Raw genomic sequence first — 13,045 nt, forward strand, 5'->3', positions numbered from 1 at the left:
TGGTATTGACTCTCAGATTATGAATTTTCATAATCTGATTCATATAGCAGAGGATGTAAAGAATTTCAAAACGCCCCTACCGATGTTTCAGCTTTCTGGGCAGAAAGCTACTTGGGAAGGCTGAAAAAACTTGTTCGCACCCCCAAGAATCCCTTGGCACAAGTTATCAACAGACTGGCAGAAATAGATTCGCTGGAAACACGTCCTCGGTAAAAAAAAATCGTAAAAAAAGTTGTAGAAAAACGTGACCAGATTAAAGAAATACACGGAAGAAATTGGATAATGTGTTCCTTCTCAGTAATGATCAATGCTCAATTTTATAAATGATTTACACGCTCACAACGACGAATACTTTGCCACCGGTTATTTGACCAAAGAAACGAGAGATTTCTTTGTGGAGCCAGATTTATCCAGAAAGTTTGGATTATTCCAAATAATCGAGGTGCAGAAAGATACTTTGACGATACCACTCACGGAAATTGATACCAAATGTATTTTTTTGAAAGTTCGCGGTAACAATTACGCGGTAACCTTACTGCACACGGGCGAATAGTAGCGCTGCCACCAGTGATAGCCAGTACCACGCACGTGCATGAACTGTTTTTGTATGTGTAATAAACCGGCAAACGCGAAGAGCCCGCGCAAATTTTGGGAGAGGCACGCGTGCAAGTCTGCGATAGTGAAAAGAGTGCGAGAGCAAAATAAAAAAGAGTGCGAAAATAAATAATAATTAATCATAAATAAATACATCTGCAAAGTAATAAATATATACGCGTGTAGTGATAAATATTATACGCCGGCGTGCTAAGCAATTTGAGGTTACGGTCGCGAAGAGTCCGCGCCAATTTTGGGACGCTCATCGTGCGACTTTGTGAGAGTGCGAGGAAAAAAATACATTTTTTAAATAAAATCAATAATATACTAGTAATAAATAAAAAAAAGTCGGTAAAATAATAAGGTTTACGTTACAAAGTCCTAAAAAGTCGTGAAAATAAAATATTTAATCATAATTATCACGCTCGCGTGCCAGGCAATTTGAGGTTAGTATATATTTATGCTTCAAGATCTAATAAAGATTTTTTCTTAAATTTTTGTCCTTTCTTTAAATTTTCGTGTATTTATTTTATTTTCAAGATATGGCGGAAGTATCAAAAAAATCTCAATTCGTGGTCGTTGAGTTCGAGGAAAAGTGCGACGGGGAAGAGCCCAGCTTCGACGTAGTTCCCAGGTCGTGGCTTATCGAAGAAGAGTCGATGATACAGTGTTTTTATCCGAAAAAGGGATCGATAAATAAAATTCGGAAGTGGGCATCCGAAAAAAAATCACCAGAGGACAACTGGGGGATATACCAAGTTACGAGAATCGTCTGCGAAGCGAGTAAGTATTTTCATTTTATTTAAGAGTATATTTTCATTTTTTTCACAATCCGCGTTCAAAGAGCTTATTAAAGATAAAAACCTTGGCGTGGGGATAGTTACACTTACGTTTCGCCAAGAGATACGCCCAATATCACAGGGCATAGTTAGTGAGAAGATGCTCCGCACCGAGACTCTTCGTGCTCAAAATATAAGATGCTTGTAATACAAGCGTGTCTCTTGATATGTGTCAAGCGTAACTATCTCGAAATCAAACATACTGAGAATAAATAATAAAGAAATAATAATAATAGAGGAAAATATAAAATCTTATAATTAAGAATCTTGACGCTATTTCTCTTGAAGCACCAATTGTTTATAATGTGCGTCCTTCCGGATGTTAATTTTTTTGACAGAGAATTGGGAACAGGGCTTACGGCGGCTCAATAAGACCCTAGAATCGTCGTCGATCAACACCGACGATACCCAAATTGAATTTCAGGATACTCAAGAGTTGGCCGGACTCACCAGCGAAGAAGAAATGTCTCAAACTCTGCGAACGCAGCAAGCTCTACCTTCCATAGGAGACGAAACTTTAATGAATAATTTATTACTTGGTAAGTATTCTAGTGTTAAATATATTATGCTAATTCGTAATATGCAATTTTACACCATATTGCAGCAAATATTTATGAGAAACATTTTTTTAGAGGAGACAACAGGTAATATCACGATCGTGCCGGAGTCAAACAATAATACAGGTATTAAACAATATAAAAAAAATTCAACAGGTAATATCACGATCGTGCCGGAGTCAAACAATAATACAGGTATTAAACAATATAAAAAAAATTCTAATCAACAAAAAAAGCTACTTGAAGACCAAAAACTAATACAAACAATTATAAATCATGCTAACAAATTGGTATTGTCCACAGAAATACTGAAAGATTTCAACACTGCTTTGGAGGAAATGGAGGACCGCATCATCAAAGCAATAAAATCTCAGAAGAGATCTCTTCAATACGATATGGATAAAAAAATCGACGAGTTGAAATTTATGCTGTCCGGTTGTGCCAATCTGGGGACGGTCGACAACGTCAATAAGGAAAATAATGTGCGAGCTCAACTTGGAGTCACCATGCCCATCAAAACACTCGAAGAATTTCTAGCCTTTAATGACGTTCTGGCAGTTTCGGCAGAAAAACGAGAGTCTTTGGTATTTATTTGAAGATTTTCGTGTTGTACAGTCCCAGACAAAAATTGTGTTCGATAAGAATTTTCGTACTTTATTTTTTTTTTAATAAAAAAAATAAGTACGGAAATTTCCATTGAATACAATTTTTGTCTGGGACTTTTCGTTTTATACGTTACATACGTTTCATATACATTTTTTTCTATTCTTTTACTACTGTTTTTTTTTTTTAGAAAAAAATGATCCGATTCGTTGTTGGCGGTAACAGCAATTTCCGAACAGCTTTGAATCGAGCTTTACTGGCCATTTTTGATAAGGAAGTGCAGCTTCACTACAGCGGATGCGGTAGGCGAACGAAAAATCAGCCTGGAAAACTTCCCTTCGTAAAAACTGTGGTTTTTATTTGCATCAAAGGTAAAATAAAAGTAATTGAACAAATTTCTCAATCTCACCATACATGAGAATGAAACACTAATAAAATAAGTATTCGAAGAATACTAGGAGTACTCCAAAATAAAAAAAAGAAAGTCATAATAGTACATTGTAACACAAGGACGAAAAAGTTTTTCGTACGTGTGTTATACGAAATTTTATGTTACGGGGTGCGGAATTATGGGGGTTTTACGTACGCGAAGCGGACGTAAAACGTCCATTTACGTACCGCGTGATATAAAAATTATTGCGCTTGTTTTTTTTATCATTCTTCTTTTTAGAGTACTCCAAATATTTTTGGAATAATATTTTGAAGTGTTTGATTCTCATTCTCATGCTATTATTATTAACAATTTCCCATTTACAGATGTGTTCCTGTCAGGATTTGCCAACGATGTGCCAAACATTCAAGCACTGGTTTCCAACATAAGCCGTTGGCTCGCAGGCGCAGGAGACAGAGATGGTGGCCGAGCCCTCCGCCTTTCCACTCCGAATAACGGTGACGTAGAGAATCCCCGTCGTTCTTGGCTGCAAGATCTTCGGAATGTTAACGAGAATAACAATTAATAGCAGTGACAAGGTAAAAAAAAACTTATGGGTTAATTCGCTATAAAAAAAATAATATTTTCGATAATTTTTTTTGGCGACACAGTTCATATATATTTATTTATATAATTCTTATAAAATAAAAGAATATTTGAAGAATGTTCTGTAAAATTTTGTTTAATAATTATGCAGATACTGGTCGAGCCCACCGTCTTTTTGTTCCGAGTGTCGACGAAGAAGCGAATCCCCGTCAACCAAGAGTGTGCAATATCTTCAGAATATTTTAAAAACAATAGTAATTATAATAGGACTTGTGGTGACACGGTAACCAAATTACTAAGAGAAAAAGACTCGAAAAAAATATTTTATTTTTGTTTTTAAAAATGATAAATTTTATTTCATTGTTTAATTTAAACTAAGGAGAATTTTATTCAAGTTTACGTAATACGGAAACATTTTCTTACCGTCATGTCACTATAATGCATTGGTTTTCCCAATACTTTTCTTTAAAAAAATATTAAACTTTGTTCAGATATTTAATTCAAGCAATGAGAGATTTTGTTTGAAGCTTACACGTTTATCGAAGAATTTGTTATAATTAATGCTAAAAGCGTAAAAGTGACAAGGTAAAAAAAAAGAAAGGAGATGAAAGACTCGAAAAATGGTTTATTTTTGTTTTTGAGAATTTTTTTTAAGTTCACATAACTAATACGAGAACATTTACTTACCGTCATATATGTCACTAATGCGTTGCATTACCCAATACTTTTCGTTACAAAAATATTAAAGTTTGTTCAATTATTTAATTTAAGCAATTAGAGAATTCGTTTTAATAAGCTTACATATATGTTTATCGAAGCATTTGTGATAATTATAATTGTTTGTATTACTTGATACCAAAATAAAATAACCGTTGTATCGCATTTTGAAATAATTTTTTTGTTTTAATTGGCAGATATTTGACACAACAATTGGCGCGAGGATTGGCATAATTGAATAACCTTATTCAATGCAATGCTGGTTTATTAATAGCCAACTGTATTGTCAAGCGTTGGCCCATTAGAATTATTAACGCTGGCTTGACTCTTGTTTAACCATTGGCATGGTATAATCGGTGACCGTTGTGTTGACAACAGTCGGGCCGTGCCTATGGCCCCATTACTGATTCAACCATGGCCCAGTAGAACCATCAAGCGTTGGAAGCCTGGCACATACGATTGGCATATTGCTGTACCATCGTTGTGCCAAGCGTACGATTTTTCTAGGGGTACGTTCTCTCAAAGTGAATTTAATTTAAGTGTCACAAATTACATTGTGGACAGCCTGGCACCATTGAATACTGTTGAGAGAAAATCTTTTCGAAAAATTTTCGATGGTATGTCAACTTTATTTTACAGAGTATTTTTATAAGATTTGAGACATTACTCTAATTTTTTATTCTCTTACGTACATGTGTAGACTTCAACATAAAAAAAGATGGACTGATTTTGAAACATCTGACTCGACACTCACTGTCAAAATCAATAATTAGTCTGGCAGAACGACAGATCACTGAGCTCCGTAAGATAATCGCATCAATTGAGTACGTTTGTACAACAGCAGATGCTTGGTCCGGGAAAAATCATCGATTTGTCGGGGTAACGCTTCATTGGGTAAGTTTTTTTTAAGAAAATCTAAGTTGAACTAAAAAATTTCGTGGTTTTTTAAGACTTTTCATGGTACGACAAGAAAAATCATCGTTTTTTTCCCCACGTCGTTTTTCATTTGCAATAAAGCAAACGAACTTAAACGTGTCGCTTACAGGCTTTTTCCATTAATTACACAATTTAATCGTTCCTTTGAATATTTTCTTATACCGTCCTAGTATCTCTTTTCACAACTATGTTTTCCTCAAGAACTAAAAATATTGAAAAAAATCATGTTCGATATCTGTTAACAGCTACATCCATATACTTTAAATCGAAAATCCGCGGCGATTGCGTGCCGGTGCTTTCCTGGTACCCACTCGTATGAAGCTATTGCGACGTTTCTAGCGGAGATTCATCTGTCCTTCAATTTAACACCCAGAAAAATTGTGGCCACCATTACCGATAATGGATCGAACTTTGTCAAGGCGTTCCAGGAGTACGGTGTTGACGGTGCTGCGGATATTATTCCAACTGGTAAGCCCTTCCTGTATTGCTCATACAATGCCAACCAAAAATATTTTTGAATATGATTTTCAGTACTTTATTGAAGGCAAAATTCTGAAAAAAAATCAGCAATGTTGAAAATGATGGTAATACTGTCTTCTCATAATAACATTTGTAATTATTTTTCCAAATTTTTTAAAGTCGTAGCTATGATAGTATTCGTTCAAGGGCATGTTCTCATTTCTATACCGAAAAAAGACGATTACTAAAATTTTTTTTTAGTAAGTTTCTTATTTAAAAATACAAAACTTTTTCCATGTTATCATTGCAGTATTATATATTACGAAAACAATGATTTCTTTTAATTTTTGATCGGACAAAAACTTCAAATAAGGGTTTCTCAGGATGACATTTTTAAAAACGGTTCCAGTGATATCTCAGAAAATATAAAACTTATTGACTCAAATCCCTTACCATTTTACGTTTTACAATGCAAGTACGCTGCATTGAATACAGTGAACTTGAAAAATGAACTTAGCAATGAGTACGTATATTTCTAATGAATATGAGAAAAGAATATAGACTGATCTGTTATGAAAATGAATGTTTTTATTTTGTAGAAGAAGCGTCAGACAACTTTTAGAGGAAGATTTTTCTGAAACTTTGATGACTGAGGAACCGAATCACGAAATCATGCTGGACACCGACTTTGCAGACGAATGCCAGAAGCAATTACCGCAACATTTTCGTTGCGCCAGTCATACTCTCAACCTCATTGCTACAACAGATACGAATAAAATAATCGAAACTTCGAGAGAATTAGGAGCACGCCATAAGAATGTGATAGCGAAGTGTACATCTCTTTGGAAGAGTTTACGGTCTCCAAAAACCAATGAAGTCATGAAAGATTATTTGGGTATCGGTTTACGAAGACCAGTAATTACTCGGTGGAACAGTTTGTTCGATTGCCTCAAGCAATTGATACATTGCAAAAATAAACTTCTGCGTTGCGTAGAAACAGGTGAGAGAATTTCACTGAGAGATCCCTTTAACAGGTGTGATTTTCAATACCTGGAAGAGTATATTAAATGCACCGAGGATTTAGCGGAATCAATAGACTCTTTGCAAAGAGATATCAACTGCCACTATGGCTATCTCTTGCCAACTCTCCTTTCTCTCCAAAGAAAAATGATTTTGCTTAAGGGTAACCGCAATGTTCGAGTTTGTCAGCTCCTTGTTAAGGGAACGATTCAAGCCCTTGAAGTGAGATTTAAAAAAATGTTTGAAGTCACCAATGAAGGTGTTTCTGCAGCAATAGCATCGGTATCACATCCACAATTCAAAATTCGTTGGTTCCGATGTTTTTCATCTGAAATACAGAAACGCATATACAACGAAGTGCTCAATGCGGCTTTTATAACATCGAGTCGGGATTCTCCCGCCAATAATTGTAATTTCCTGGAACCAGCAGACGGTTTTGATTTTGGAGACGAAGAATCAATTTTTTGCGATCTGGAAACGGGCATTAGCCACGGTGTTACTGAAATCGAAGTACTCTCAGGCTCCTTTTCTTCTAATTTGCACCTTTTGTACCTGTTGTTTACTTGCCTTGTCACCATTGGAGTGTTTTGGGGTTTACACTCACTCACGTTGAATCTCTCTAGAATGTTTTCTGTGTATGTGTTCTGATGAATTTTCAAAATTCCGCTTTCTCTATTTCTCTCTATGTTCATACCCAGAAATACTTTTGGTTCTCCCAGGTTTTTCATTTCGAAGGCTCCGCATAAGCTCTTTATTACCTCGTCTAGTCTCTCTTAATTGTTTTCCGCTATCAGCAGATCGTCAACGTAAAGTGCAACGACAACCATTTTTCCTTCTTTTCTCCACGTAACAAACATGGTTCGTGAAGGTCGTTCTCTAAACCGAGTTCTACCATCTCTTCAGTAAACCTCTTATTCCACTTCTGCGGACTTATCTTTAGCCCATAGATAGCCCTCTTAAGTTTGCAGACCTTGTTTATTTTTATTGTTTCATCTACCTCTAACCCATCTGGAATAACTATGTATATCTCCTCTTCGATCTCCCCATTCAAAAAGGCCGTTTTCACGTCCATTTGAATCACCTCTAGATCGTACTTGTTTACTATTGCCAATACTGCTCTAACAATTGCTAGTCTCGACACCGGGGAATGCGTCTCTTTTAGCTCGTACACATTTCTATCTTTAAAGCCTCTAATTACTAATCTCGCTTTAAATCTAGTTGAGCCGTCACTCTCTGCTTTACTCTTGAACACCCATTTTGAGTCAATAATGTTGGGTTTTCTTTTGTTAGGTCCCATTTCTGGTCTCTTAACTATTTCCCAGACATTATTTGTTTTCATTGACTAACTCTTCTCTAATTGCCTCTTTCCAGTTTCTATTCTCTAGACTGGTCATTGCCTCTTCATACGTCACTGGGTCTCTATTTACAGATGCAAGAAGTATATTTCCCAATTCACCCTCTATATTCAAGTCGTTTTGATTTTATATACTAACGTATCTTGCAAAGCTTGTATCCTCTACGCGTCTAGCAGGTTTTGCGCTTGCTGTTTTATTTTGAGTTCCTTGTTTCCTCTTAGATCCACTTCTAGTCGTTACTCCGTTGTTCTCTTTTGGAGTTTCGGTTGCTGGTTGTATGCTTTCAGACTTTTCTTCTAGCTTCTGTTTCGGCGGTCTGCCTCTTTTCTTCGTTTCGCTCTGATTTTCCTCTTTGTTTGTGTTTTCCTCTAGCTCTTCTTTGTCTTCTTCTAATTGAGTTAACCAGTTCCAGTCATTTTTCTCTGCCTGTTTCTGATTTTCTCTATAGACGTCTTTATAGACTATTTTCTCATTAAATCTAACATGCCGAGACTCTATAAATTTTCTGGAATTTGGATGCCAAAGCACGTAGCTTGTCGGTTTGTATCCCACCAGCACAGCTCTAATCGCTCTAACATCAAACTTTGTGGCTGGCTTCGGTAGCTTTACATAAGCAATGCAACCGAACCTCTTGATTTGACCAAAATGATATTTCGCTTCTAAAGAGAATTTCCTCAGTGGTGTTTGATAATCAATCCAACTGTGTGGAGATCTATTGTAGGCATGCACTGCTGCATGCACCGCTAGTTCCCACATACTCTTAGGTAAGCCCGAGTCGAACATTACCGCTTTAATTTTTCTCTGCAAAATGTCATTAAATCGTTCCGCCAGTCCATTGTGCTCTGGTGTATACGGTGGCGAAAACTCTGACTCTATTTTCTCCCTCTTAAGTATCTCTAAGAATTTTCCGCCCGTGTACTCTGTACCTTGGTCTGATTTTATATAGCATACCTTTTCGTCTTTCCCTAGCAAATTCCTTCCAGATATTAAGAAACTCTCTAGCGCGTCTCCTGCCTCGTCTTTTGATTTTAGTGGGTATGCTCTTGCTAATCTAGAATATTCGTCTACGAACACTACTATGAACCTCTTATTACCCGGATACGAAGTCGGCTTAATTGGACCCATAATATCTGTGTGTATTATTTGGACAGACCTTTGTGCCTTTGTTCTAACCTCTTTGAACGGCAACTTGTTCATTTTTGCCATTATGCAGACCTCGCAATCCAGTATAGTTTCGTCAAAGTTTACGTTCTCTAATTCTTTCTCTAATTTTTGGAGTTTCCTCGGATATCCCAGTGAGGCGTGACCTAACCTTCTGTGCCACAACATAGATTCACTGAGTTTTGTTTGTTCTAGCTTGTTGTCCTCTATTTTGTTTTTACCGATTATATCCTCTATGCTCTCTAATGTCTTTAGTTCATCTATGTTTGTCGTTTGCCTCGTGATTAGACTTGTGTCCCATTCTATTACAGATTCAGTCTCGTCTAACCTCTTGTTTTCCTTTTCCATTTCTGATTCCACCGACCGTTCTTTCTCCCTCCCAACTGCAGATGGGTCGCTTTCTGTCTTTCCTTTTTCTCCCTCCGGATCTGACAACCCTATGTAAAAGCTAACAATCTGCAGTTGTTTAGGAAGGTCTTCATGCGGATAGATTTCTGCTCTACAACAATAGTTTTCTATGACTCTTAATGCTTCACTCTCGTTACTCTTACCATTGATTTTGAATCTGATCACTCAGTTCGGTCTCTCGTAGTCTCCCTCCATAATCGTTTTATTTGTACTCTTTTCGTATACTCTAAATGTCTCATCGTCTAAATAGATACTGAATCCGGCATCAGCTAGCCTTCTTAGCGAGAGTAAATTCTCTGATATATCCCTAGCTGCATAAACCTCTGTTAGTTTAAGACTACTGTTCTCTGCACTATTCGACTCTAATATTAGACTTCCCTTTCCATCTATTGAAATGTCTGCAAATTCGTTTTCATTTGCGCTCTTAATAACATTATTTTTGCATGTTTTGAAATCGGTTAGAATCATTGTCTTGTTCACATTATGATCTGTCGCACCTGAATCAGCAATGAAATCTATATATGCTATACTCTTACCTTGATTGTTTTCGTTTTGGTTATTATCTTTTGTCATCTGGGGGGCCGCTCTCCTCAACCTTCTATTGTCCCTCTTATATTTCGTTATTTTCCCTCTATTATTTACTCTATTAAACTCGTCCCTCTTATTTCCCGACTCTTGAGCAGTTTTACCTCTAAATGTATTTTTGTTTATGGCTTTGTTGTTACCTTTTTGTGTTGTGCAGTCTGACCCCTTATGGTTCTTTACTGCTTGGCAGTAATAGCAGAACCATAAGTTCTTAGCCTTTAGGGGGCACTCTTTTGCCCAGTGTCCCGGCCTGCTGCAGCGGTAGCATTTTTCCTCTTGACTTGTTGATGAATTTGTGTATACTCTGTTTGCTTGCAGCCCACCTTCTCCTCCTCTAGCAGCATTCTCCTCTTTTTTTTCTGCCTCTAACTGAAAAAGGAACGATCTTATTTCCTCTAAACTCATTTCCTTTGTTGTTTGCCTTCTTATAAGGTCAGCGTTTCTCACTTCGGGTACTGCTTGTACCACGGCCTGATAAAACGCTGCCCTTTTCTCTTGTTCGGAGAGGGGGTACGCATCTTTACACATTACGTATTCTCTAATAGGGGATTCGAAACGTTCACAGAAATCGTCTACTTTTTCTCCTCTTTTCATTTTAATTTGGTGCAGTTTTGCTCTAACAGAAGTGTGTGTGACGTTTAGCTCTGTTGTCTTAAATGTCATTAATTTCTCTAGAATCTCTTTTGGCTCTCTAACATTAAGGATCCTCTTATGATAGCACTCATCTATATGATTTATATTATATCTCTGACTAAACTTTTTCTCTTGTTTTTCGACTCCTCTGACAGATTAGTCGGACCCCTAAAGATATCATCTATCACGTCACTCAAATCGTTACTCATTAATTCGGACTTCAAGTAGTCTAACCAAATGTCTATGTTCGATTTCTGTGTCAGTTTGTCATCCCTCTTAATATTTATCTTTTGCAAGTTTGTTTCTTCCGCGAATACCCTCTTAACCTCTAAAATGCTCAAGTTATCGGTACTTGTGTGATTTGAGTCTACCTCCATATTGTTTTCTTTATTTTTTCTCTTTACCTCTAATCGTCTCAATCGCATCCTCTCTGCCTCTAAGTTTTTGTCCGATGCCTCTAATAGTTTTTGGACAATTTCCCTCATTGCCTCCGATAGGTTTCTCTGCGTTTTTGTCAATTCATTTATATTGACCGTCTGTATTACTACGTTGTTGTTTAGCTCTTGTATCACTGTCAGCAGCTCCAGAACGTCTGCTCTTTGTGGCATCTCCTCCACGCATCTCACCCTCGGTTTCTGCGGTTCGGGAGCTCGTTCCGCTTGACTTGGAGGCACTGTTTTTGGAGGTGTCGATATTTCCTCTATCAGCGGCCTCTTACTCTTTGCACCTCCTCCAGAGGTTCCACTGCCAGTGGGGCAGGGCGCCAGCAGCGAGTTTTCAGACTCTTCTCCTATCTCCATCACAGGAGCCTCTTCATCGTCGCTGTCAAGCCGCTCTTCATCTCTTGACTTCTCCATCTGTTAGGGGATTGTGCAAAATGACTTAATTTTTGTTATGACTCTCAAGTCTACCAGTAGATCTCACTCAAGAATTCTCTAAACAACCTCTTTATTCCAGTAATATACTCTTGTGTTTTGGATCTACGTTGCTCTAAAATTTGCAAATTTTTCTACGTCTACTTCTAATCTTGATTAACTTGCAAATATTCTAAGCCTGTGTTCTAAAATATTGTGAAATATTCCAGTTACTTTCTCAGTTTACCATGTACTCCAAATCTCTAACAAATTTCACAATAACTCTAGTTTTCCGGACTCTAGTACACTACAAGAACTCTAGACTCTATGTTTGTTATTCTTGCAGTATTCTAAAACAGGTCACTTCTAATTTTTATGTCATTTTTATGCTTCTGAATCGAGTGATGTACACAATCTCTTTCAATTCGAAACGAAAAATCGGTTCTCCCGGCTGCGCCAGACACGTGCTTGCACCCAGTTACCGAGGTTGGATTCCACGCACGGCAATGAAATCTCTCGGAGTTAGGTAGGCCTTGTGCTTACACGGGACACAGACGAGATCCCTCGATTTCTCTAGTCGCAGTCAGAGTTCCACAGCACAGCACGCTCCCCTCTGATCACGACCCCCAAACAATTAGCTAAGCATTTTACATGGATTTTTCTTTGTGCATGCACCTGTTGTTGCTCAGCGTACTTTCGGAGAGCCTGAGGAAGGTTGACTGCGTGCGCCTGGACGCACGTGGCAGCTCTTGTGTTCGTGCGCGCGCGAAAACTAGTTCCGCGCTTCGTGGCAAACGGATTCTCTAGCGTCGTGCGTTGTGCGGCTTGCCACCTTTTTCAAGACGCTGGCTTCGCGCCAAGCCAAGATGGCCGACCGAACCGGCGTCCCGACCACGTTTTTCTTCTAATCGCACGTGTACGCTGCACCTTTTCCCATTAGCTTTTTACCTCCACAATCTCTATTCTCTATCCTCTTAATAAGTACAACTCTATCCTCTTAATAAGTACAACTCTATCATCTTAATAAGTATTACTCTGTGTACATCTTATGCCACCACGCTACGAATTTTCTTAGTAATTTTTTTTTGCTTATCTCTAATTTTTTCTTTGCCTCTAGAAATTTTTTTAACATTCTGCGGGCGCTCTTTCCTCTCGGTGCTTTGTTTTTCTCTTTTCTCTAGGCAAGACACATCAATCCTTATTCCGGCACATACGTCACAAAAAACGTTTCTCTAACAGTAAGCGCAATGTACCGCGTGCCCTGGGCCCATAACCTGTTGGATTATGGGATTCCAAGGAACGAGGCCGGGGATTGAATAAAAGACTTACCTCTGATAAACACTCTATA

The 13,045-nt window shown here is 37.8% G+C and overlaps 1 protein-coding gene across 1 annotated transcript; it reads left to right on the forward strand.

Annotated features, from left to right (window-relative positions):
* The first annotated feature begins 1,136 nt into the window (after window positions 1-1,136).
* Window positions 1,137-3,549, forward strand: LOC124404703. The gene is made up of 6 exons (XM_046879033.1): window positions 1,137-1,377; window positions 1,772-1,972; window positions 2,147-2,185; window positions 2,294-2,574; window positions 2,784-2,964; window positions 3,350-3,549. The coding sequence occupies exons 1-6, from the start codon at window positions 1,137-1,139 to the stop codon at window positions 3,547-3,549; spliced, it is 1,143 nt and encodes a 380-aa protein (XP_046734989.1).
* Window positions 3,550-13,045: the final 9,496 nt, after the last annotated feature.

This window comes from Diprion similis, chromosome 3 (genome assembly GCF_021155765.1).
Source record: "Diprion similis isolate iyDipSimi1 chromosome 3, iyDipSimi1.1, whole genome shotgun sequence".
NCBI classification, from domain to species: Eukaryota; Metazoa; Arthropoda; class Insecta; order Hymenoptera; family Diprionidae; genus Diprion; species Diprion similis.

Bases quoted from the DNA above. Each gene is read 5' to 3' on its own strand.
- LOC124404703 (XM_046879033.1), top strand. From the start codon at position 1,137: ATGGCGGAAGTATCAAAAAAATCTCAATTCGTGGTCGTTGAGTTCGAG. The intron at 1,378-1,771 runs GTAAGTATTTTC...TTTTTTTGACAG, and splicing joins GAGAATCGTCTGCGAAGCGA to AGAATTGGGAACAGGGCTTA. The intron at 2,575-2,783 runs GTATTTATTTGA...TTTTTTTTTTAG, and splicing joins CAGAAAAACGAGAGTCTTTG to AAAAAAATGATCCGATTCGT.